The 25,742-nt window shown below is 38.9% G+C and overlaps 1 protein-coding gene across 1 annotated transcript; it reads left to right on the top strand.

Moving 5' to 3' along the window:
* LOC104510032 (solute carrier family 41 member 2) lies at positions 1–25,742 on the top strand (the record flags this gene model as incomplete). Its single annotated transcript, XM_010152160.1, has 5 exons — positions 1–148; positions 714–793; positions 13,660–13,791; positions 14,617–14,765; positions 25,557–25,742. Coding segments are annotated over 5 exons (695 nt in total), but the record flags the coding sequence as incomplete, so codon positions are not given.

Raw genomic sequence — 25,742 nt, 5'->3', positions numbered from 1 at the left:
AGACATATTACTATATATCTCCTTTGGTTGGTGCCTTTTTTTTGGCTCTGACTCCGATGGGGATTGTCATAGCTGCCAAACACCCAGCTACCAGAACCGTTCTCCATTCAGGATGGGAGCCTGTTATAACTGCCATGGTTATAAGCAGGTAAGTCCATTTGTCTTGCTCTGTCTCAATAGTGACCCTTTGTCTCTATATATCTTATTTAACACCTGATTGTACTTAAAAGAAACATCCATGGAGCCCCTAGAATGTGGAGTGTGAATAAACTTTAATCTTCCCCAAACGGGGAAGTTACGAAGCTAAGTGACGGGGGAATGAGTGGGGGAGGCAGCAGTAGCCTGTGGCAAGGACTGAGCAGGAGTGGGCCGTATCGGATGGCAGGAATGGTCAGCTGTTCATCTCCTGCTGTTAGCAGTCAAAATTGCTCACAAATCAAAGAGATTATCTGGTCAAATGGAAACCATGAATCTGAGAAGTGGAGTGATTGGCTGGAATTCTATGGTTGTGTTACACAATAAGTCAATTTTGATGTGTAAGTGACAATAGTGATGTTAGTCTGCAGCTGAGAACGAGATAATGGCAGGGGGGAGATGAATTGGGAGGAAAATTTTGGCTTGAAGATGTTCTAAGACAGATTGCTTAAAAAGTTTTGAAGTACTAATTAATGGAACTGCTTGCCTTATTCTAAATATTGTACTTCCTTTTTCAGTATTGGTGGCCTTATTCTGGACACAACTGTATCTGATCCTAACTTAGTTGGAATTGTTGTTTATACCCCAGTAATTAATGGTAAGACTCTGACAGGATTATATGTCAATTGATATACCTTGGTTTGAGAAAAGTCTGTCACAGTTAATTTCTCTTATCCTAATTAGTATCTGGTATTAATTTCAAGTTTTGATTTGGATGTCAACAGGTTTTTTTATTTGAATACCTAAGGAGACCTTCCTGATCTTATTTACCACACCATTAAAACATGGTAGAGAATGTGAGAAGTAGGAACCTAAAGTATGCATCAAGAAACTGAAAGTGTAAATATTGAAGTAGTATACTCAATTATTAAATGATAAAATATTATATGGAAATGGTTAAAAATGAGGAAAATGTAATTAAAATTTTATTTCAAGGAAATTTTCTTCTGAACATCCAAGGACAAACTTTCAAAACAGTAATTTAATATTTACATGTAATGTACATAGAATAAGAATTAGCAGGGATGATACAGGCAAGTAAATAGATTTCTCAAGAAAAATTTGTGTTGTTTCCCATGCTTGGTATGCACTTTCCAGGTATGTAAGAATGCATTTGTCAAAATTTGGTCCTTAAGTAAAGTGTTCTACCTTCTAATGGTAACAACAGGGCAGATTTTATAAGAATAGATAGTGTCTTCTTAGACTGATGCAGTTTGGAAATGCCTTTTTTTTCCCCTACACTATCACTGGGTTGATACGTATTTTGTTTACAATAATTATAATGACTAGACCTATTCCCACTGTGTTGCTTCTTAGTTGTTATTTTCCCCTTTTATATTTCTCCATTTGATTTCTTACATTATTTTGCACTTTTGTATATGGTTGATTTTTAAACCGTATCTCCAGTAACCAAGATGATTCTGACTTTTAATTTTTGGCTTGCAAAATGTTTTTGACTTAACTTGGCCTTTACTAAGTCCATATGGGTATAGTTTCTTCTGTTTTCTAAGCTATCAACTAAATTAATTATGACCACTTGTTTTCCATCTTGATAATAGAATGCTAATATAGACACTGAGTTTTATGTTTGGACCACGTTGCCCTGATATAATTAATTTTCCAGAGGTTGCTGATGCAAAGGTGGCATGGGATAGCAACAAAACATTTTACTAAGCTTTAGTACACTCGAGAGTTAGTGCATTTATTGCTGCAACCTTTAGGCAAGCTGTTCAGTCAGAGGAAGAGGTTGTATTGTTTTGACAGAAGCATGTTCTTGGCAAATTCATGTTAGCTCTTGGTTTACAACTTTCATATATTCTAGATGATTATAAATTCTCTTTTTAATAATTTGTTCTAATGCTTATGTAGAAATATAAATTTGACTGATATATAGATTCCCCAGACCATCCTTTTTGGCCCTTTTAAAAGGTATATTTTGTTTTCCCCATTACAGCCTTCTGGTATTCTCTAACTTCCAAGGTAATCAGTTTGCAAAAATCATCACTGATAATTCATGGGGTTTTCACTTAGGTCTCTAAGCATGCACTAAATTTAACTTACCCTTAGGCCCTACAGACTTAATACATATCAATTTGTGATCAGATACTACCATTTTTATGAAGGCAGTAGTAGACAAAAGGAACTGAGTATTTCAATCTTCCGTAGAGTATGTTGCTTGTTCTCCTTTCCCATTGAAGTCCTATATTTCCTTTCTTTTTATGATTAATATGAAGCATTTTGTGTAGCCACTTGTGTTCCTTGCTAACAGTAAATTAATTTTCACACTTCAGCCTTTATACTTCCTTGCCTGTGCCTTGCCTTTATATTAGTTCGTAATTGCAAGTACTTGCATTGACCTTTTGGGTGGATCGTTCAATAATTAGGCAGGTGGAAGAGAGGGAAAGCTGGGGCTATTGGAGCGGGCAGGGAAAGAAAGAGTCCTTCCAGGAGGCAGGGACAGCAAGAGGCATGCTTGTAGCTGTGGCAGTCCCACCGTAGTCCTGTGGTGATGATTCCTGTGACGATCGTACCACCTATGTTCAAAATGTAGCTTTTCACGAGAAGTTTTGTATTTCCACACTGTTCTCAGCCTTTGTCATCTGACCCCTGCGCTACTATGCAGTGCCTGAGCGTGTGCTTTTCCAAGCCACACCAGGTGCCTTACTCTTGTTCATCTGGATTTTTCGTGCTTAGCTCTTCCTTTTCTTGTTATGCATAAAGCAGTCACTTCCCAGCTCTCAAAGTTTAAACTTCTTCAGTGGCTAGTAATGGACCATCAGTGAGTTGTTTATAGTCCTGTGTCCGTATTTTCAGGACCATTGCTGTGGTCCCAAACTTAAATTCTGCATTGTAGTAAGAGGAACCTCATACCAAGCTCCGTTTTGGAACTCGTAACAAGCTCACAACAAGCCAAAGAGGACAAGACTGGTGTCTTGCAACGGTAGCATAAGGTAAAGTTAGCCTAAGGCCCGTGGCCTGGTACCACCAACAGCGATAGGGCTTTTGCAGTGCCACTGGGCAACTACAGAAGCACTCAGGAATTCCGTTTTCCCTCATCCACAGAAGAGCAGAGGGGAGTGATCTTTAAGTGTTGTATGTGCATGTTCTCACCCCCTCAACCAGCAACTACAGAAGCACTCAGGAATTCTGGTTTTCCCTCATCTGCAGAAGAGCAGAGGGGAGTGATCTGTAAGTGTTGTATGTGCATGTGCTCACCCCCTCAACCGTCAGAATACTACAGATAGAGGCATTTCTATTAGAAAATACAGAGAAAATATGTTCTGTGCAGAGGATGCAGTGTGCTGCTTTATGGTACACCTCCAGAAAAAGGAAATTGTAGGTAGGTGATTTTTTTGGGTTGCTATTAGATCAGTGTCTCCTGGGTTTCATAATTCTACTGGCACCTTTTGATATTGCTGGTCAGGAAAGCATAGTAAACTGGAGTTTAGGAAATCTTTCAGTTAAAAAAGCACATCTGTGGTCACTCATTTACTAACATGCAAGGTGTGCTAGACCACTTAACAGGTAGCTTTTTAAATATTACTGCTGCAGAAACCTTTCTCCACCAGTGCTTTCCTGGCCTTGGAATTCTCATTTTAAGCCTAAGTCGCGAAGGGAGCTGAGGGTTTTCCCCTCAAAACAATTTTCAGATGCCTTTTTCTTTCTTTTGCCTTGAAGTTTGCTGTTCCGATGATACAGGAAACCTGAAAGAAATATTGTAACCCATTGGGATTATGTTCAGCCAAAATTTGAGGAGTGTAAATTTGTCCAGGATTTCAAGCTGTCACTGTTTTTTCTTTTTCAGTGCCAGTTGCAATATCTCGAAATCCTGAACGATATGCACTGCAAAGTTATCAGGTGTTAGGCTTCCTGTGTGCCCCATCAAATAGCTTTCAACCTGGTCCTGTCCGGGTAGTTTGCATAGTCTTAGATACGAGAAAAGTTACTTTCATTGCATAGGTTACAGTGCAGAGCCATAAATCTTTTGCTTTAAGAAACATTGGTCTGGAATTTGGGCAAACTCAAAGGTTCCTGTCCCTATTAACAATAACTGCAAATATTTGCCAAGAATGTTAAAATAGTTCTTAAGCAGACAGGCAGTTAACAGTCAGCTTTACTGCTAGTGGCCAGAAGTAGTTCACAACTGCTTTCCCATTTTTACCCTCTTAAACCCTTTTCTTGAGACGAATAATTATTTTTAATTCTATGGTTGGTTGGGTTAATTTGTAACTCTGCTTTTGAAAAATAAAGTGTTTTGTGGTTTCGGTCATTGTGGTACTTACAAACTACTGGAGATGTAGATGTCTGTGTTTGATGTACTGAAGTTCTGCATAAAATAACTAAGCCCAAGCGTGCGGTGGCCGTGGGTGCGTCAGCCAGGATACTCAAGTCGATCTCGGCTTTCTAATGGATGAGATGGTTAAAATTTGAAAATCCTCTTACAGCATCACAGCCTGTTGAATTTGGCTCAGGAACTGCAATTTACAAGTAACTGACTTCCTTTTGTGCAGAAAAAAGATAATGCCTTAAATAATTATATGCTTCTGAATATCCGGCTGAAATGAACTGAGGTGCAGTTACCAGATAGAGCAACTATCCTCTCCATTTTTGTTGTATGCTTAAACAAAACATTGTGAGATATCTTCTGAGTATTTGCATTTCAGGAGTTACTGCATAATGACAAACATGCTGGTAAACCATACCCCATTGTTATGCAATTAGTAGAATGGAAGTTCTGCAAATTAATTCTGAAAACATCTGGAAAGCAGAAATGCTTTGCAGGCTTTACGTAGAAAAAATTGCCCTCACTGAGGTTTGAAGCACCACAGTACCCTTTAAGGGTAGCATAAAACTGCTGTGGTGTTTCTTACTCTTTAGCTGTACATATTGTAAGATTATTTGATATCTGGAGGGAATAAATGTAGATCAAGGAATATGAGAAACCTATATGAGAAAATCTAACACAAAACTCACTGAACGTCTGTTGTCTGGGAGATGAAAGTTAAGTTTATGTAGTGTATTCCCCAAACTATACCTTTTTTATCTATTAGTAGGATAAATTGAATGACAAACTTCCAGTTTTTTCAGAGTGCTTTTGCTGCTAATTGTGTGCTTTGGAGAATATGAAAAAAAAAATACCCAGAAACCATTCCACCTCAAAAAAGAAAATGCATTTTTTAATAACTTTGCATATTTTAATCTCTCATAGCACAGTTTTACTCTCAGCTTTTACACAATAGAGAAGTGCTTTGATTAGAGGATAACCATTGTCCCAGCCAGCTGAGGATCCAAAATTTGCCTCTGTAAATTACAGGGGAAAGCAGTAGTGTACTGTATGGTAGTAGAGCATTTTGGCTGGGTAGCAAATTAATTTTTCTGCATCCTGAATTGGAAAAAATGTGATAGTGTCAGAATGCATCTATACTGCATGAGAACTTTATAATTCAGTCTTTATTCTCACATGAAAAAGGAGGAGGGTTTTGGTTTTACCTCTTTTTGATTGATGCATTATTTGGTGACAGTTTTACCTCTTTTTGGTTGCTAGTCTTTACATGTAAATCTGTGTATTCTATGTTACTGTGTTCTTTCTTTTACGTCTTGTAAATTTGTTGCAAGATTTCAGTAATTATTAGTTTTCATGTCAAAGTTATATCCAGAATGTTTTCCTTTTTCCACAATCATGGAACAATTTGTAATTAGGCATAAGAGAGTAATTATTTATAAGCCAAATGAAACACAAAATACTCTGCTTTAAAAGTACCTAGTTAAGCTAGGCTTCTGTTCTAAGCATTTCACTTGCATAAAACATGATTTTTTGAAGTTAATGATAGAGAGACTAGGGCAAAAATTGATGTTGAATTTTCTGAAAGGTAATCCAATTATTCAAAATCTAGAGGTTGTGGTCACTATTGTAACTGAGATTCTTTCTGTCCTTTTCATTTCATTTTTGCAATGCAAATACCATCAAAGAGCAAGTTGAACTCCAAAAGACTAATTGGTACCACTGATTATTTTGAAGTATAGATTGTATGCAGGGATGCACAAAAGTGTAAATGTTCTTGCCTCCTGCCTGCGATCGATTTACAAGAAAAATCAATTTGGGAATTGTGTTGGCCTAATTCTTCCCTTATGTGGGTATTAACTGATTTTTGTCCCTTTGTGCAAGCTATATAGTAGGTGATTGAGAACAACATGGTTTTCTGTCGCTGGTTAACCTCTCTCTGTAGAACTGGATTGCTAAAAGTCTTTAACCTCAGTGGGTTGCTATGTGTATGGTTCACCATTCCTACACAATTATTTGTGTGCCCCATTGTGCTGGTCTTAGTCAGGACAGAGTTAATTTTCTTCACAGTGGCTGGTATGAAGATATATTTTTGGATTTGCCTGGAGAATAGTACTGATAGTGTCCTTTTTTTTTTTTAAGTTGGTGCTAGGGAGTGCTTGCACCAAATTCAAGGTCTTTTTCAGCTTTTTATATATAAGAAAAGGCCAAAAATAAGAAAGAAAGGAAGAATGAAATGGGGACCTTCAGGAGACGAAGTGACTATACATAAGGTAGTTGAATACTGTTTTGGAATATCGCTCTTACCTGTCATGTAGTTCTCCCCTGGTGCTAAACAAGTAGCTTAAACCACATTTTTTATTAATTAGTAATAACTTAATTCTTCTCTTTTTCTGGAATACCTCATTAGAAATACCTGATCTGACCCACAGAAATACTAAACATTTATTGGTACAAATGCAATAATTGAGAAGTCTGCTTTAAATAGTAAAACATTTTGGAAAAAAAAAAAAAAGAAAACAAATATTTTACATTGGATATCCAAAACTGAAAAATGCTTTTTGCAGAGAGAACAAAAATGTTACTTCACAGGCATGTTTCAAAAATAAATGCATTACTGTTTGTAAAGCACTCAGATTTATGATGACAAGCACCACTGGAAAGCAGAAAGGAAACTAGTCTCTATTCAGTCCAAGCTTTGAATAGTGCGTATTAAATAAGAGTAGTGGGCATTTGTTATCTACAAAGGATAAAGCAAATTATCAAAGTGATGTTTGGTTAGGCAATACTTTGTGGCATTGGACTAGAGGTCTGAGAGGAAGAACACTAGTCGTATTATTCAACTGCATAGTAATTTATACCAATTCCACCTGTGGAGCATTTATAGATAGGTTAGGGGGCTGCATCTACTATGGACTTTGGCTTTAGAACACCTTAATTCTGGGTGCCTGGTCTTCTGCAGATAAACTAAAACCCTGAACAAGGGGCTCACAATAGTGTCTGAAAGACAGTGAGCAACCTTGGGAAATCACAGGAAGACAAGTACCTTGTCTGCTCAAGATTCAGTATTGAGAGTGCTTTCCTAAGGTTAGGCAGGTACATCTGTTCTTCAGAAGCAGTAAGCACTGCTTGGTCTGCTCACTTGAAACAGCTGAGACAGAGCTGGGAGGAAGAGGTAGCTTTATTTACTTTTTAAAATAAATGCACAGGATTATTTATGTTGGAAGAGACCTTTTGAGATCTAGTCCAACTGCCTGCTCGAGCAGGGTCCACTAGAGCCTGTTCCAGTGTTTGACCACCCTTACCATAAAAAAGTGGGGTTTTTTGTATTCAGATGGAATATCTTGTGTTTCAATTTTTTTCTCATTGCCTTTTGTCCAGTCAGTGGGTACTAAAGAGAAGAGCCCGTATCCCTTGTCTTCATCCCTCCCCTCAGATATTTATATACATTGATAGATCTCCCTGAGCCTTCTCTTCCCCAGGCTGAACAGTCACAGCACTCTGGCTCTCCTCATATGAAAGATGCTACAGTCCCTGTGGCCCTGTGCTGGCTCACTCCAGTAAGTCCATTTCTTGTACTGGGGAGCTCAGAGATGGACTTGGTACTCCAGAAGTGGCCTCACCAGTGCAGAGTACAGAGGAAGGATCACCTCTCTTGGCCTGTTGGTGATGCTTTTCCTAACGTAGCCCATGGCCGCCTTTGCCATGAAGGTGGATTGCAGGGTCATGGTCAACTTGTCATTCAGGACCCTCAGGTCCTTCTCTACAGAGTTGCTTTCTGGATGGTTGATTCCCAGCCTGTACTGGTGCATGGGGTTGTTCCTGACCAGATGCAGGACTTTTGAGTTTCTTCTTGTTGAACTTAATGAGATTCCTCTCAACCCAATTTTCTGGACTATGTAGTACCCTCTGAATTGCAATACAACCCGCTGGTTTACCAGCCACTCCTCCCAGTTTTCCCTGGAAAAAAAATGTTAGCCTGTTTATCAAAACAGGTAGTATAAAAACTGAGGAAAAAAACACCCTAGTGTGTTACCCAGAGCATTGGATGGTCTCAGAACAGTCTGCATCAGAAACACCCAGCCAGCTTCCCTTAACTTCTGGTTTTTTACCTGTAATGAGAGTTATGAGACACAGATTTGCTTAAAAATATTCTTTAAGATGCACTGATGTAAAGTACTTTTAATGTGTTTTTCAGAATAATGTTGTTATTTCTATTATTAGAAAAAAGTCCTTTTTCCAGATAATGATTAATAGAATCACGCCTGTAGGTCTATTTGAAAATGCATGACATGGTTTTGGCTCTAGTTTGAATATGGTTTTCCGTGCTTGTTAGACAAAAAAGAGCTGTGATAACAATTTTCAGAAGTATTTATTCTTGCTTAGCCCTTAACTGGCTTGATAAAATGATGAAGTTTTCAATTTTCTTTTAATGTTGTAAGTCAGCATGACATCCTTCACACTTTAACAGGCAACGTCTCTTCTGCTTATTGAGAAAGCAGCACTCTCATTGAAGTTAAGCACATCTGCTGTTCTGAGAGAAATGCAGTAACAGTTGCAGGATTTTACTTTAGAAATAAATTATTTTCCTCTGTGTTGTTCTCATGAGAATGAAAGGAAGGTAACGAAGTTAGTCTTTATTAAAAGTATTTGCTATGATGACTGCAATACTGTTTTCCAGGAAAAAAACCCGTGACTTTAATATTCATGGGAACAGTCCTCATATATGTCTACAGAGATTTTTCATAACATGAGCAGCAGCTGAGCACACGACCATTTTATGCATTCAGAAGATGCTGAGAAGCTGTCAATTTTGTGTATTGACATCTTCTCAACCTACACAGTTTTATCTGTTTTCTGCTTCTTGCAGACATCTGATTAATCTGATACTGCTGAGATAACTTCACATGCACATTAACTGCTGTTACAAAACATACTGAATGTCTCTGTACATATTGACGTGATTCATTCAATGCAAGCACAGATTTATACAAATCATTCTACGACCAGCAGAATAATGGAATCTGATTCAGTGCTGATTTGTATCCTGAGTTTTTAGAGCCACAGATAGCTCTTTCAGCCCTAGTGTTCTCTATGGTCTCCTGTCCTTGCAATACCCACTGCTCACAGCATCTTCTCCATTCTCCCTCTGCTTTCCACAGCATCATCATTCCTCCACTGTGTCACTTAACTACTGGCTGAGCAAAAGGCATCGTGCTTAGCCAAGCCAGGCGCTGACTGACCAGCTGGCATGCTTATGCTGTGACTATACTTTGTGTTTTATACATACATACATACACATATATTTATATATATATAAATATATATACACTATATATGTGTGTGTGTGTATATATACTTGTAACTACTGCCTTTGTCTCGCTGAGGGCTTGGGTTTGAATCTTTATTTACCTGGCCACTGTTTCTTTTTTATTAACTTGTTTAACCATACTTGGAGGCAGTTAGTATCTCTAGGAATCCTTGTGTCAGACGTGGCTGAAATTGGTCAAAAGGTTCAAGACTAGTTAGAAGGAAGAATTGGCAGATGGGTGGACAGAAGTAGAAGACAGCGTGGCTGCTGCTGTCCGTTACATACATTGTTGGCTGGTTGAGACTGAGGGGGATGTATAGATTCTGGAAGCTTTTTACACTTCAGGGCACCTGCCTGTCTTCTGTGAGTTTAAAACTATCCGTATACTACTGATACTAGATTATTGAGACACAGACCAAATGAAACCTAAAATAATGGCATTTAACATATGAAGATTGCATTTCCAGTTAGCTAAAATAGATTGTATATGTTCAACTTGGTTGTCGTTAAATAGAAATTAGACTGTTACACTCTCTGAAGTCACACTTCACGCTGGCTGTTTCAGTTAACATGTCAGCTTCCTTTGCAAAGTCTTTTTATCAGTGGCTGGCCAGTTTGTTTTAGAATCACTATTACTACTTTTCATTCATTTTTCTTGTTATCTACGTGCACAACAGGGCTTGGGCCATACTTTCCTTAAATGATGGTTATAAAAGTAAAAATATTCTTGATTCATAGCTACCCAAGGATGGACAACCAATCTCATACCTTCTGTCATAGACTTGTCTCTCTCTGTTGTCCAGACAGGTTTTTATATTGCCATTTCAAATGAGAAAATTTACATTTTCCTTAATTAATTTCTCTCACTTGGTTTCCTTTTAAAGAGGTCCAGATCATCTATCATATTTCTGATTGTCTGAATTTGTTGAAGCAGATAATTATCAGTCACAGAAGGAAATTGCATACATCCTAGGAAATACTTGAAATCTGTTCTTTTGTGCTAATATGGTTTATGGTTGCATTGCTACAAACCTCAAAACATACCTTGAGAAACAGCCCTATTTACTTCTATCTTGTATTTCTTCTCATAGTGCTATAATAAATAGGGATAGTGAGAGAAGGGTTTACTATTTTTTTCTTTTAATATTGCTTTGAATGTATCAGTTATTACAGTTGTTAGCCTGCTTATAATTACCCAGATTGTGTTTATCCCCTCTTTTTTAAGCAGAAACTTTCATATTTTCTAGTCATATGGTACCATCCCTAGCTTTGTAGCTTTATTAAGAAGCAGTTTTACATAACAGCTTTTTTGTAATTCAGTCACAGAAATCAGCAGATCTCCATCAAATGTAGTGCATTGATCCTTAATTTCATTTCTGCCTCCCTCCCCATACCTAATTCTCATTAGTCAGAAGTCTCAAATTTATTGTTCTCAATGAAAAGACAGACTTTGGACTTTACTTAGATTTTGTAAAATCTGTTTAAACCCCTTTTTTAGTTTATATAAATCCCTTATTTTACTTCTCTTTCTGTAGTTTGTCTGAAAAAAGGCTACTGTTATTTTAATTTTCTTTCCAAAGACAGACTCTGTCTTTCAGTTGTTCATATTTTGTCCCTATATCAGGGGGAGGGAAAGTGCAGGTAACTTTGACAAAGCATCCATTCTGACAACTCCATGATTTTTTCTTATACCTCATTTCCTGATTTATATTTGAAGCCTTTTGCTTAAAAGTCCTGCTTCCTTGTTACGTTCCACCATTAATTGTCTTTAAGGAGTGGTGAGGCTGGAAATTTTGGAGTTCTGGAAAAAAAGAAGTGTATGATCGATATGCAAGTAGACAACTCTAGAGTATAACAACAGTAGGAGAATTTTATGCTAGTGCCACTGCATTCTGTAATGTGGATATAACAAGCTGGTTTAGTTTTCTGTTCACTGAGGTAAAAATCCATAGAACGTAGAACAGCCCAGGATGGAAGGGATCTCAGAAGATCATCCGGTCCAACCTTTTCTGGGAAAGGGAGCCTAGATGAGATTACTTAGCATCCTGTCCAGTCCCCTCTTGAAAACCTCCACTGTAAAATATTTCATTCTTACATTGAGGTGAAACCTATTCCAGTGCAACTTGTACCCCTTGCCCCTTGTCCTCTCCAGGTGGCTCCTTGTGAAAAAGAGAGCCTCTGTCCTCTTTGTAGCTGCCCTTTAAGTGCTGGAAAACTGTGATGAGGTCTCCCCTGAACCTACTTTCCTCCAGGGAGAAAAGGCCTAACTTCTTCAGTCTTTCCTAATAGGGAAGTTCTCCAGCCCCTTGGTCATCTTTGTGGCTCTCCTCTTGACTTTCTCCAGTCTATCCATGTATTTCTTGAATTGTGGAGAACCAGAATTGGACACAGTACTCCAGGTGCGGCCTGACAAGTGCTGAGTGGAGTGGGATGATCATGTCTCCATCTCTGCAGTAGAGAGGGATGCAGCCCAGGGTCTGATTTGCGTTCGTTGCTGCAGCAGCACACTGCTGACTCATATTCATCTCCACCAGGATCCCAAGGTCCCTTTCAGCAGGGCTGTTCCCCAGCCACACAGATCCCAGCCTAAAGTGGGCTTTTTGGTTCTGTTGTCTCAGGGGCAGGACTTTGCACTTGTCTTTGTTAAACTTCATAGTGTTCTTGTTAGCCTACTCTTCCAGCCTGTCCAGGTCTCGCCGTAAGATGGCTCTCCCTTCTGACACGTCCACCTCACCACCTAGTTCAGTGTTATCAGCAAACTTGGTGAGAGTGCTTTCAGTCCCTTCATCCAGGTCATTTTTGAACATGTTGAACAGTGTGGGGCCCAGGATCAATCCTTGTGGGACCTCACTTGTGACAGCCTGAGTAAAAAACACTGATCACCACCCTCTGAGAGTGAGCTGTTAGCCAGTTTCCTGCTCATCTCACAAACTACCCATCTAGTCTGGAATTCGCCAATTTGCCTAGGAGGAAATGGTGGGAAACTGTCAAATGCTTTGCTGAGATGGGTGTGACATTTGCCCTCTTCCAGTCATCAGGGGTATACCCTGATCTCTATATTTCTCAAAGACAGTGGTCTTGTAACAATGCCAGCCACTTCTTCGCATCCTAGGGTGGTTTCTTTCATAGAAATTGTCCTATAGAAATCTTTTTTTCTAATGGGAAGTATATCAACAGTTGTCATGGAGAAGATAGAATCTCCATCACTACCATTCTTTGAAGAATCAGTTATTCAGACACTTGTCCTTTCAACCTGAATTATGAATGGCAGAAGATTATAGTTAATCCTGCTCTGTGGCAAAGAGGAGTGGATAGATTAACTCTTGAAGTCCTTTCCAGCCCTATGATTCTGTGTGTGAAATTTGCATTTATGGTTGTGGTAGGGAGTGCATCTGTTTTCTGTTACGTATATTTGCCATCAATATGGACCTAGGAGGGTAATCCAGCAGTGGCACAGCTATGTAGCACTTCTATTGTTCCAAGAAGGATTTCCAAAGGAGAGGGAGCAATAAAAGGGAGCATCACCTTTGAAAAAGCATGAGATTGAACATTTTGGAGGAATCTTTTGTACTTATCATGAGTTAAAACTGATCTCCACATTTCCAATGTGGATATTCCAACTATCCAGTGATACACCAAATTGTAGCCCAAGTTTTTTGACCTGCTTCAATGCTTGGTGTCTTTTATAAATATATATATATAGGCTATCTATAACTAATATGCATTCTAAAGATAGTTCTATTTTTGGCTTTCGTATGCAGGAGACTGTGGTAAACAGAGGAATTTGGTAAATTTGCAAAAAATTATGCCTACTGGAAGAAAAAAAAACCCGAAGTTGAAAATTTAGGGCTTGTTCCCTTTTCCATTTCAGGTATTGGTGGTAATCTAGTAGCTATTCAAGCTAGCAGAATTTCTACCTACCTCCATTTACACAGCATTCCCGGAGAACTGCCAGAAGAAGCCAAGGGTTGCTATTATCCATGCAGAACCTATTGTGGTTCGGGTATGTATTAGTCAGTTAACTGTTAAAACTGCTGTCTCACGTCTCCTCGTTTCCCCCCTGTATACCGGGCTGAATCACCAGTGAGAAATGCCGACAAACCTGAACCTGTATGCCATTCAAAGGCAGCCGAGGGTTGGCAGTTTCCTTTGCCTGCAGCGGTTTGTTTACCTGCTCCCAACCTTTGTCATTTAACTCCAGAAGTTCAAACCAATCTCCTGTTAGCACCAAACTTCATATCTAACGTTATGACTGGGCCGAGTCCCTGCTCTCCGTTTCCCATGTGCCATTTTCTTTCTAGGTTCTTGCCTCACAGCTTATCCCTCCCCTCTACTGCCCCCCTTTCCTAATAATGTAGGAACTGTGGTGAAATGTGATGTGTCAACAGCCTGTTGATGCTTTCATGTTTATGTTCATTGGAACAGATGAGAAAATGGTAAATGTGGCATTACTTTTTAGAAATATATGGTATTTTTGAGGATGTCTTGAATATGGTGCCCAAAACCTCCCCCTTCCTAGGAAGGCTTTAGAAGGTCACTGCAGCTCCAGAAAAGGAGATGGTGGTACATGAGTGCAGAATGAAAGCAGACAGTTTGTACCCTCTTCTGCAAGGGCCCTGCTTAACTTTTCTGGCAGACAGTAAGGGTGGCTTTTTTGCCCCCATGAAAATCCTTAAGGAGTCTTTTAGCAGAAAATAATGTCTGCTGTCCCACAATAGTCAGTGCTGTAGAACTCCAAAACTGCTTTTTATATTAAAGTTAATAAAAATCTGATCTAGTAATTGAAGTTCTTAACTGAATTTTGGATTTTTTTTTTTCTTAATTCTAGGAGTAAATAACAAATCAGCCCAAGTTTTGCTTCTTTTGGTGATTCCTGGACACCTGATTTTCTTGTACACTATCCACTTAATGAAGAGCGGCCACACTTCCTTAACTCCGATCTTCATAGCGGTGTATTTGTTTGCAGCTCTGCTACAGGTAAGAACAAGTATGACTTGTATAGAATCAAGGTCTTGAGGAAAATAAGGCTTTATCTGATTTCTGAAATCTCATGAATAGCACAGGAAGGTGTGAGTTGATACAGGCGTTCAGCACAGATTTGGAGTAGCTATCCTACACAGGTGTGTCTGTATTGTGAGCGCTTTCCAAAAGACACCTGAGCGCGTCATTCCCCACTCATGCATCGTGCGCTTTCTCTTTCCCGTGCACGGAACCATTGCGACCAAAACTCTCATCCTTTTACTCAACTGGAGGGGAGATGGAGAGAAGGAACAGTAGCATTTATGAATAATGAATACCTTAAGGAAAACCCTCAAAGAAATCTCCTAAGGTGGTTCACATTACTGTTTTCGTTAACATAGATAAAAATGCAGTAAATGAGAATATTATGGTTTGCTTGGTGCAGTCTTAATTTTTATTGAAGTTGAAATTAGTCTGACAGCGATCCCTGTACGAGAAATTGCGATTGCATTAGTTGTCAGACATTGTTACATTACTTTGGCTGGTCATCTCTAGTGGCCTTTTCACACCCAGCAAGGGCAGTTCTTAAAAGATGCCTTTTGAAACAGCGGTGTCCAAAGGTGAAATAGTTTCACATAGAGAAAATAGTGATACAAAATGAAATGTTTTTACTAAATCCACAGCCAATTTTTAGCTAAAACTTGGCTGAATTAACTCTGCTGTTTCATTGTACCTTAAAACCAAAAATGGACCGTTCATGTTACACAGTAACAATCAGTTGAAATATCCATAGGTAAAATATACATACCGCTTCTAAAAATGTGACCAATTTAGTTCTAAAATACAAACGTTATCATCAGTCAATTCTTAATACATGTTGGAATTTTTAATGTTCTGAATTGTATTTCTGTGTTTATCACACTGCTATTTCAATACAGATAGGTTTTGAAATTTTAATTTCATATAAGCTTTCTGTACTTTTTTTGGTAGAATATAACGTAACAATCCAACCTTTGCGAGTGAGAATATAATACTAAAAGTTATAAATTACTTTTAATTTTCCTTTTATGTGATATGCCTAGTTTCCAGCCTTATCACTTGTTCTATAATGTCTTTTCCTGAGGAAATGATGCTATTCCTTCGCTGTGTTCTGGCTGGCTGGCATACTGCTTTTCCAGTTCTGCTGTAAAAATGAAAAACTTCACAGCTATTTATTGTAATTTCAATTATCAACAAATCCATTGACAGTCTTTTGAGCAGTGAGAGATCTGCATTCTAGGCCTTTTTTTTAATATACTGGACTTCAAATTTATTTTCACTTTCCATGGAAGGCATATGAAAATGGATGGCAAAAATTACAAGCCTGTTTGCAGACTTCTATGTTTGAGGTGGTAGATGATAATTTAATATATTATAGTGATTCCCAAAGGTAAGAGTTAATTATGGTCAGTCCTATGTATGAGGAGGTTTAATATCACTACTTTGCCCTTTCTGATTCCTTACTTATATTGAGCTGGGGGGCAGGAAGGGCAGCTGAATAATGACTATGGCAATCTACTACCTATTTACATTTTTTACATTATGTTAAAAAATTAATGCCAAATTAAAAAGCAACAACAGCAACAAAGTTAATTCTCTATCCTTAAAATTCAAGCTACCATTGCTAAGATGTGAAATTATTTAATGATGTATATTTCAGTGGACTGAAATAGATTTTTAATTCTTCAAGATCTGTTTATCATCTGTGATTATCTCTCTCTGTGTTTGTTTAAAATGAAGAGGAAGGGGTTAGGGAAATGACAAAAGTAGAACTGGCATGTTATAGTAAGCTGAAAAAAATCAAGGAGAAGTTAAGACAAAAACATTAATTGACACTTCTATTTCTCTCTTCCTCTGTCAGTTTGTGCTATTCTACATTATCTCTACAGTAAATTTGTTACGTATATATACATTCTATTTAGCATTTTATCAAGACATTTTCAGATTGCCTGTAAATGTCAATATTCCCCTTCCCAAATGGATAAAATAGAATTTATTTCCATTGCAAGCACTATACGATATTACTGAAGTTCCAATCAGATAGTTAATTTCATTTTCATCCAGTTCGGATACTTTACTTGTTTCAGTTTTGTTTTTTCACCACCCATGTCTACCAGCTTATTTCCTCCTTCCCCCTCCCTGCTCTTAGATATTCATTCTCCAGCAAGTCATTTAATTGAAATATTTATGGGAAGTAAGTAACTAATATGATAAGATATATGTTACGTATGATTTAGTTATTATTGACCAAAAATATGCTACATAATAGAACAAAGTTCAGTTTCACTGAGTATGTAGTTGTTTCTAAAAATCATTAAATTAGGATGTTTTAAATAGTGAGTAGCCAGTATTATGATCTACATTCTCTCTGATTCTCCATGTACAAAACATTTCTGGGTTTCTAGACTATAGAAAAAACAACGTGTTATATTTTATTTTATTTTATTTTTCCTACCTGTAATAGTATGGTTGTTTCTGTTCTTTAAATTAATATATTTTCTTGAAATGTTCTTCAATTAAGTTGAAGAACATGGGGCTAGGATTTCACAATTGTATTGTTGTAAAAGTGGGGAAAACTGCACAAATATTTATATTAATCTGCATTCAACTAGAACTTCTGGGCTTGAGTTCAAAGGGTCTGAATTAGCTCTGTGTTGAAGTGTTCTGTGTTTAAGAATGGCAGCATCAGAGGAAAATTTAAAAAATGTGTTATGGGGAAGGTATGCTGTGTAAGTACGTAGGGTACTTCGCATAATGCAGCATACGGTATCTGTGCAAGCCAATGTGCATTAATGAAAACCAGTATAGTGATTTTAAATGTGTGTTGGGGGTGGGTGGCCTCTATTTAAGACGAGTACTCTTTTCTTGAAAATTTTACAAAAAACATGTCACACGCAAGCACGTAGCAGTATGCTACATGAAGTTACAAACTGGAGTTAGACCAACGAAGACTATATCAATTGAAAACCAGTCCGCCTCTTACACCTCACAAAGGCACGAGTATTTTTTAAGTGTATAAGCTATGCACTGAGTGAAGTTTCATCCTCTGTGTTGTTAACCTGCAGTAGAATGAGAGCAGCCCTGGAATTGCCAAGCCATCAGTCCTGGCACAGGGCTCTGAGCATTCAAAGGCAGCCTCTGTTCTGCATGTTCTCACTGAGCCAGTAAAACGCCCTCTAAGGAATTTTCACACCTCCTAACCAAATTTGAGCACACAGTTAAGTTAAAGACTCAGGGAATAAACAAACAATAGGAGATTCCAAGAGCTATTACCAAGCAAATAAGCAATTCCAAAATGCAGTCTTTTTTATCCAATGAAGGTCAGATGTCTACTGCTGTGAAGTAACTTTTGCAGTGCTTCAGAAATGTTTGGGGCAATAGAAAACCAAGACTTCAGCAGTGCTTATCATGACTTCCTGCTCACATCAAAAATGTCTTGGATTTCTCAGAGTGTGAGCATTCTAATCATAGAACCATTTAGGTTGAAAAGCACCTTTAACCACCTCCACTTCTCACCCAACCCCCGCCACCCCCACCACTAAACCATGTCCCTAAACACCACATCCACACATCTCTCAAATACCTCCAGGGGTGGTGACTCAACCACCTCCCTGGGCAAGTGCCCAGGAGGTTCCAATGCTTGACAACCCTTTCAGTGAAGAAATTTCTCGTAATATCCAATCTGAACATCCCCTGGTGCAACTTGAGGCCACTTCAGCTTGTCCTATCACTTGTTACTTGAGACAAGATACCAACACCCACCTCTCTGCAACCTCCTTTCAGGTAGTTGTAGAGAGCGATAAGGTCTCCCCTGAGCCTCCTCTTCTCCAGGCTGAACACCCCCAGTGCCCTCAGCTGCTCCTCACAGGATTTGTGTTCCAGACTATTCCTCAGCTCCACTGCCCTTCTCTGGATACGCTCCAGCACCTCAGCATCTTTCTTGTAGTGAAGGGCCCAGAACTGAACAGAGGAGTCGAGGTGCAGCCTCACCAGTGCCCAGTTCAGGGGGACAATCACTTCCCTAGTCCTGCTGGCCACACTGTTCCTGATGCAGGCCGGGATGCTGTTGGCCTTCTTGGCCACCTGGGCACACTGCTGGCTCATATTCAGCCAGCTGCTGACCAACGCCCCCAGGTCCTTTTCCATGGTGTCATCTGCAACCTCACTAAGGGTGCACTTGATCCCCCTGTCCAGGTCATTTATAAAGATATTAAACAGAACTGGCCTCAATACTGATCACTGGGGAAACACCACTTGTGAGTGGCCGCTAACTGGATCTAACTCCATTCACCACAACTTTTTGGGCATGTCCACCAAGATGATCTGCTCCATAACCTTACCCACCACCAAAGTCAGACTGACAGGCCTGTAGTTGCACGAATCCTCCTTCCATCCCTTCTTCCAGATGGGTGTCATGCTGGCTAACCTCCAGTCAATGGGGATCTCCCTGGTGAGACAGGACTGCTGACAGATGATGGAAAGGGGCTTGGTGAGCACTTCTGCCAGCTCTCCCGCAGTACCCGTGGGTGGATCCCATCTGGCCCCACAGATGTGTGTGTGCCTAAGTGGTGCAGCAGGTCGCTAACCATTTCCCCTTGGACTGTGGGGGCTTCATTCTGCTCCCCATCGCTGTCTTCCAGCTCAGGGGGCTGGGCACCAACTGCTCTTACTTATAAAGTCTGAGGCAAAAAGTTCATTAAGTACCTCAGCCTTTTCCTAATCCTTTTACATTATGTTCCCACCCACACTTACCCACCACCAAAGTCAGACTGACAGGCCTGTAGTTGCACGAATCCTCCTTCCATCCCTTCTTCCAGATGGGTGTCATGCTGGCTAACCTCCAGTCAATGGGGATCTCCCTGGTGAGACAGGACTGCAGACAGATGATGGAAAGGGGCTTGGTGAGCACTTCTGCCACCTCCCTCAGTACCCGTGGGTGGATCCCATCTGGCCCCACAGATGTGTGTGTGCCTAAGTGGTGCAGCAGGTCGCTAACCATTTCCCCTTGGACTGTGGGGGCTTCATTCTGCTCCCCATCGCTGTCTTCCAGCTCAGGGGGCTGGGCACCAACTGCTCTTACTTATAAAGTCTGAGGCAAAAAGTTCATTAAGTACCTCAGCCTTTTCCTAATCCTTTTACATTATGTTCCCCCCCACACACCCCCACATCCAATAAAGGATGGAGATTCTCCTTAGCCCTCCTTTCGTTGCTATGTATTTATAGAAACATTTTCATTGTCTTACAGCAGTAGACAGATTAAGTTCTAGGTGGGCTTTGGCATTTCTAATTTTCTCCCTGCGTAACCTCACGACATCCTTGTAGTCCAACCTGAGTGGCATGCCCCTTCTGCCAAAGGTCATAAACTCTCGTGTTTTTCCTAAGTTCCAGCCAAAGCTCTGTGTTCAGTCAGGCTGTTGGTCTTCCTTTGCCGGCTCATCTTTCGGCACATGGGGATGACCTGCTCCTGTGCCTTTAAGATTTCCTTCCTGAAGAACGTCCAACCTTCCTGGACTCCTTTGCGCTTTGCCCATAGTGATGGTGTTGGCTTCTTCAGTGTGGAAAAACCACATGGGGTATACTGTACATTATACAGGATTGACGAAGGTTGTGGTTATAGAGAAAATATTGATGCTGCTTCTTCTAATAGGAAAGGTTACTTCTGAAATGTAGAGAATATAACTGCTAAAGAGACTTCATGATTCAAGGAAATACAGAAGCTGAAGTCCAAACCTGGACAGTTCTGCACGTTCAATGCCCCTGATTGCAGTATGGGCAGCAGAGTTGCCAGATCCATTTGGATGTGCATGTGGATGTCACCTGCTCTGTCACTTCCAGGCATGTTGCTGTCTGTGGTAGAAACCTGGCTCCCACCACGCCATTAACAGGAACATATCATGTTTGCCTGCAGAACACTGAGCTCAAAGTGCTTATGTATGTAGCATGACACACTGAGTTGTGCTACAGCTAGCGCAGGTTGAGCGTAGCAGGATGCTTAATGTACCAGTTCTGGGTTGCACTCCTCATTCAGACATCTGATAAAGAGCCTGAAATTGGTACTTCTTGGTCAAACTGGGGTGTCTGGCAAAGCCACAGAGAAATCAAGAAGACAGTCTGGTTACTTTTTCTTTAGAATTACATCAGATTGATTTAGAAACAACTTCAGTTAAAATGGTACCCTCTTTTTTACTTAGATGAAGTTTTAGTCTTAAAATGTGTGCTGTGCAGTCTGGGTACTTGGGTACTGTAGTGTAGCTAATACCACTTAGCTACAACAGAAACAACAGCAGCAAGAAAGAACTTGCTGTTCAGTGGTTCCTTTGCAGGCAGGCATTGAAGGAAATCTCTGTGTGTTTGGAGGAAGGAGTGACTTGTTTCCCCTGGGCATGATGCACACCAGATATGTTACCTGAGAAGACAGTAGAGAAAAATCTCTTTCGAAAAACATATGTACACCCTACTCTGAGAGGTCACTGACTACAGAGTTCTGGCTGTAGACTAGGGACATCCAGCAAATAAGTTCAGTGTAGATCTCTTATGAGAGCTTTACAATTGCTACTTAGTTTGACATGAAGACATCAAAAGCCATTCAAAATACGGGAAATGTAATATATAATTTAAAAATTAACTTCATGAAAGGTCAAAACCACTGGAAGACCTAAACCGTAAATCTGGTGAGAGTGATGTCAGGACATAGTTGTTTTTAGAGATCCTTAATTGGGGGTTTTCACTCATAATTAAAAAACCCCTAAAACTTATCTTTGAAATTCAAGGATTCGTAAGAGTTCTTATGCAATAATTACTAGATCTTGTCATGGTTACATTATAAGTGAATTTTGAGTCAATATAGGTTTGAGAGTAAAACAGAATTAAAATACGTTTCTTGTCTAAAGTAACAGAATGAAACTATTCTGTAATGCATTTTTGCATGGAAACGATTTAAGGTGGATCGGCAGTACTAGTAACGTGCAGGATATCCTGTCCATCTAAGGCATGCGGAATAAACTGCCACAAGGTCTGAGTTCTACATACTAACCTGGCAGCAGAATTTTGATAATGCCTGTGTGAAAAAACATGGGCAAATATGTACCCTAAACTCTCTCTTTCCAGTTTGATGTTGGGACTCGCTAATCACAGAAACTAATGTATAAACTTATATAACCATGAAAGATTCAAATCTGCTTTACAAATATTATGCATTTGAATGTTATACTTTTTATCACTGTGAATTTGACATGCATTCACTGATGAAATATGGTCATCCCAGATGAAAGAAACAATAAAACTATTATGGCATGCTGCAACATGTCAATTAGGCTGTAGGAAGCTTAGACAGTATTAAGAACATAATGAATGAAAGTAAATTTTGTGCCCAATACCAAAGGAAAAATCTGCTTTGGAGTGTATAATGTTCCCATTTCTAGTCTTGCAGTCCTAAGATTTAAGCTTTAAATAGTGGGGCTCACTCTTATTTAAGCATTCATATTCAACTTCAGTTTCAATCTGATACTCGTAATTTGAATCAGAAGGTTCAATATTGAGAATTACTCCGTCCTTCTGTCCTTTTCTGTACAAGATGTACGTGTACTTATGCTCCTTATTTTCAGATTCTTCATCATCAGGGTTTCATAAGGATTTCACTCTTGCTTTTTCCCTCCCTTGCTCCCCTCCTCCCTCTCATTGCTATATTCTGCTGCTTCTGTCTTCTGAGGACCTTTTTGACAATGTGACTGATAAGTCTGTTTACAAATCCACATTTATAAATAGAAAATATCAGTTACTCTTAGGATACTTATTTCATATTTTGTTAGTCTAAACCTGATGATGTCTTTAGTTTCATTTCCCTCAATATGGTTGTAATTTTTTTCCAGAAGAGTAATAACTTAACATGATCTTCCTTTTAAATATCAAAAGACTTGGAAAGTTGGCTGTATTTTTGCAATCTTTGCTCTGGGCTGTTTCTTTCTGATCACTGACTATAGAGTCTCTCTTTTCTTAGATAGAGCTTTTTATGTATATAGATATTTTGTTATCTTTTACCTTTCTTAAACCTCAGGGTTATTTATTCTTCAGTCTAGAAGAATTCCTAGGGCTCTGTTTTACTACTGTTCACCTCTTTTTTGCAAAAAACACTTCATTATTCTCTTTGTCAGTATATCAAATAATTTAAAAATACTAGCTCACACCTTGAACAGTTCTGCATATATTTACAAGCTTTTCATATGAATTTACTACAGCATTTTGTGCTAAACAGATAATTTTTGTGCTATCTTATTAGGCTTTTCTGTAATGTTGACCCCTTTATTTCTTCCTTCAAAACCAGCTGGGTTTCTATCTGAAGCATGAAGGCTTTCTGCTTGATAGCGTGAGTGCAGGGTAGAAGTACACAGCGTCTGTACTGCTATGCCATCTGCACAATCCCGCTGACATAAGTGTAGGTCCCTGGTAAATCCCGGAAAAATGTGTGTGCCGCTTAAAGTAGTGTCTCTTGTATGATTTGTCTTTTCTTTTTACCTCTGACACATCTTTGTGAGTGACTTTTCTTATCACTTTAGATTCAAAGATTGCCTGACTCTCAAAAATCTGTAAACTCATAGTAGGGCTTTTGCTTTTTTTTAAATAACAGTTGATTGATGACTTTGATCACCCCCTTTTAACACTGATGAGAAGTAAAATCTCATTAAAGATTCAGGTCACATTGATCTTGCACACACCAACTACTGCGGCCAAATAAGTAACCATTTCCCAAGACTGATATGTATGATTTGTAAATGATAGTGAGCTTCTAGCTGTGCAAATGCATGATGGTAGCATTATTCCTTCACCAAAATACAGGCTGGTGAACTGCAGTCTCATTCCTCAAGAAGTGTGTCCCAACTGCCATCATAGACCTTCATAAGCATCAGTTAATATCATATGCTGTAACTTTTTTTCTATTACTTAGAGAAGCCAGGGTTGTAATAAGTTGTGTTACGCACCTCTAAGTTAATTTGAGAAGGTTCACAAAGCTTAATTTCCAAACTACCCATTTTTCACAATAGTCTAAGTCAGTTATTTTAGGGTGGAAAATACAGAGACAATTTAAAGGTTTTCGTATCATGATTTTTAAAAGCCAAAAATGCATATTGTCATTTACATTTGGACTGCGTATGCTGTGTCTAATTGGTTGTGTCACATAAATGCTTTACAGATTATGGTTAGAACGAAAGCTCTCACCTAACAGAACATACATAACTATTGTTGATGTGGGGCGCTACGGAGTCGTCCGTGTACATCCTGTAGGAGATGTTAGTGTACAGTATCTTTTATAAACAGGCCTCTTTTTGTCTCTGTTAGAAGAAGGAGCTGACTCAAAGAATCTGATAGTCTTCCAAAGAAAACATCTGTTTTAAATATATTTGTTTGGATTCCAGTCAGCACACCTAGGACTTGCATAATTAGCTTAGACTACACAGTTCCCTTTTCAGAAGATATGTTTATATAAATAAGCCATGCATTTTTCATTAAGCAAATACTCATTTTTTTTTTTAATTAGAAAATCCAGCTTGCATTTTAACATACACTTTTGCAAGGCAAAGATTAATTGAGAAACTTTTTCAACACAAGCTTTTATATGATGTTCATTTGACTGTGTTTTGTATTGTGGAGAAGTGTCTCTGCAACCATCTTACCAGTATTTAAGTAAATGAGCGCATGCGTTTGTAAAGATGGTTTTGATAGCAGTAACTGATAATTTTCTAAATAAAATGTAAATTTTCTACCTCTTTCTACTTTTGATACTGCATATTCCTTTAAATGTATATAGTAGACTTTTAAAAAATGAATTATGGTGCTTGCTGTCTTAAGTTTACCCTTCCTAAATATCTGATTAGCTAAAAATACTTCAAATACAATGTTTATTTCATCTTAAGCAGCTCCTTAGGAGAGACAAGAAGTGGAAGCTCAGTTAGTGGTCCTTTCTCCATTCATCTCATGCCATGCCACACCACAGGATTCCACTGAACCAGAATCTCTTATCATACAGCTGTGCAACATTAAAGAACTCTTTTCTAAATAGGCATTAATGATTATGCATACCTTTGGTATTAAGATCAAACCTCCCGAATGTTCAGACATTCACAGTTGGGAATGACATCTTGTACTTTTGGACAAATTCAGCCTGGAGTGACAATTTCATAATATATATTGCAGGTGTGCCTTATTACAGAAGGGCTGAAATTGGTATTTCGTACACAAAAGCAGCTTCTAGGCCATTTTCTGAAGTTCATGTAATCCAGATGAAACTGGTCTTAATCTGACCTGGTATTCTTTGTATCATGTCTGATTTCAGCTCAGTTCTAGACCTGTGGAAACAGAGTCACACTTGTCTTGAGTGTTCTCATCGGGGGCAACACCAGTCGGTTCTGAATGATCTCAAAGCCCCAGCTTATGCTCACTGTACAGAATGATGTCTTGTGTGCTTGGTTGGCGTTTTTGCTTTTTCTTGCCATTTTCAGAAGTCCTCAAGCATAGACTGGGTGAAGAATGCTATCAATGATGCAATGTGTTCCTTCTACCAGTGCGTGTGAGTGACTGAATGAAGTTGGCTAAGGGCTCCTGTCTCTAGTTGTGGAGACTTTTAGTCTGAAATGAATTAATATTATTTATATTTTTCAAAAGCGGTTGTATACAATAGAGCTAAGTACCAATGATACAATAATGTTGACTGTTATCTTCCTTTCAATATAACATAAGTGATAGTAATACAGATTTTGATTGGTTGATGTTCCATAGGTGTTTACTCTGTTATGGATTGCTGACTGGATGGTACACCACTTCTGGAAAAAAGGAAAAGACCCCGACAGTTTTTCTATCCCTTATCTTACTGCACTGGGAGATCTGCTTGGAACTGCCTTATTAGCTATAGGTTTTCATTTTCTGTGGCTCATCGGTGACAGAGATGGTGATGTTGGAGACTAA

This window comes from Eurypyga helias, unplaced genomic scaffold (assembly GCF_000690775.1).
Source record: "Eurypyga helias isolate BGI_N326 unplaced genomic scaffold, ASM69077v1 scaffold4155, whole genome shotgun sequence".
NCBI lineage: Eukaryota > Metazoa > Chordata > Aves > Eurypygiformes > Eurypygidae > Eurypyga > Eurypyga helias.
This window is presented reverse-complemented; position numbering and strand designations above follow the sequence as displayed.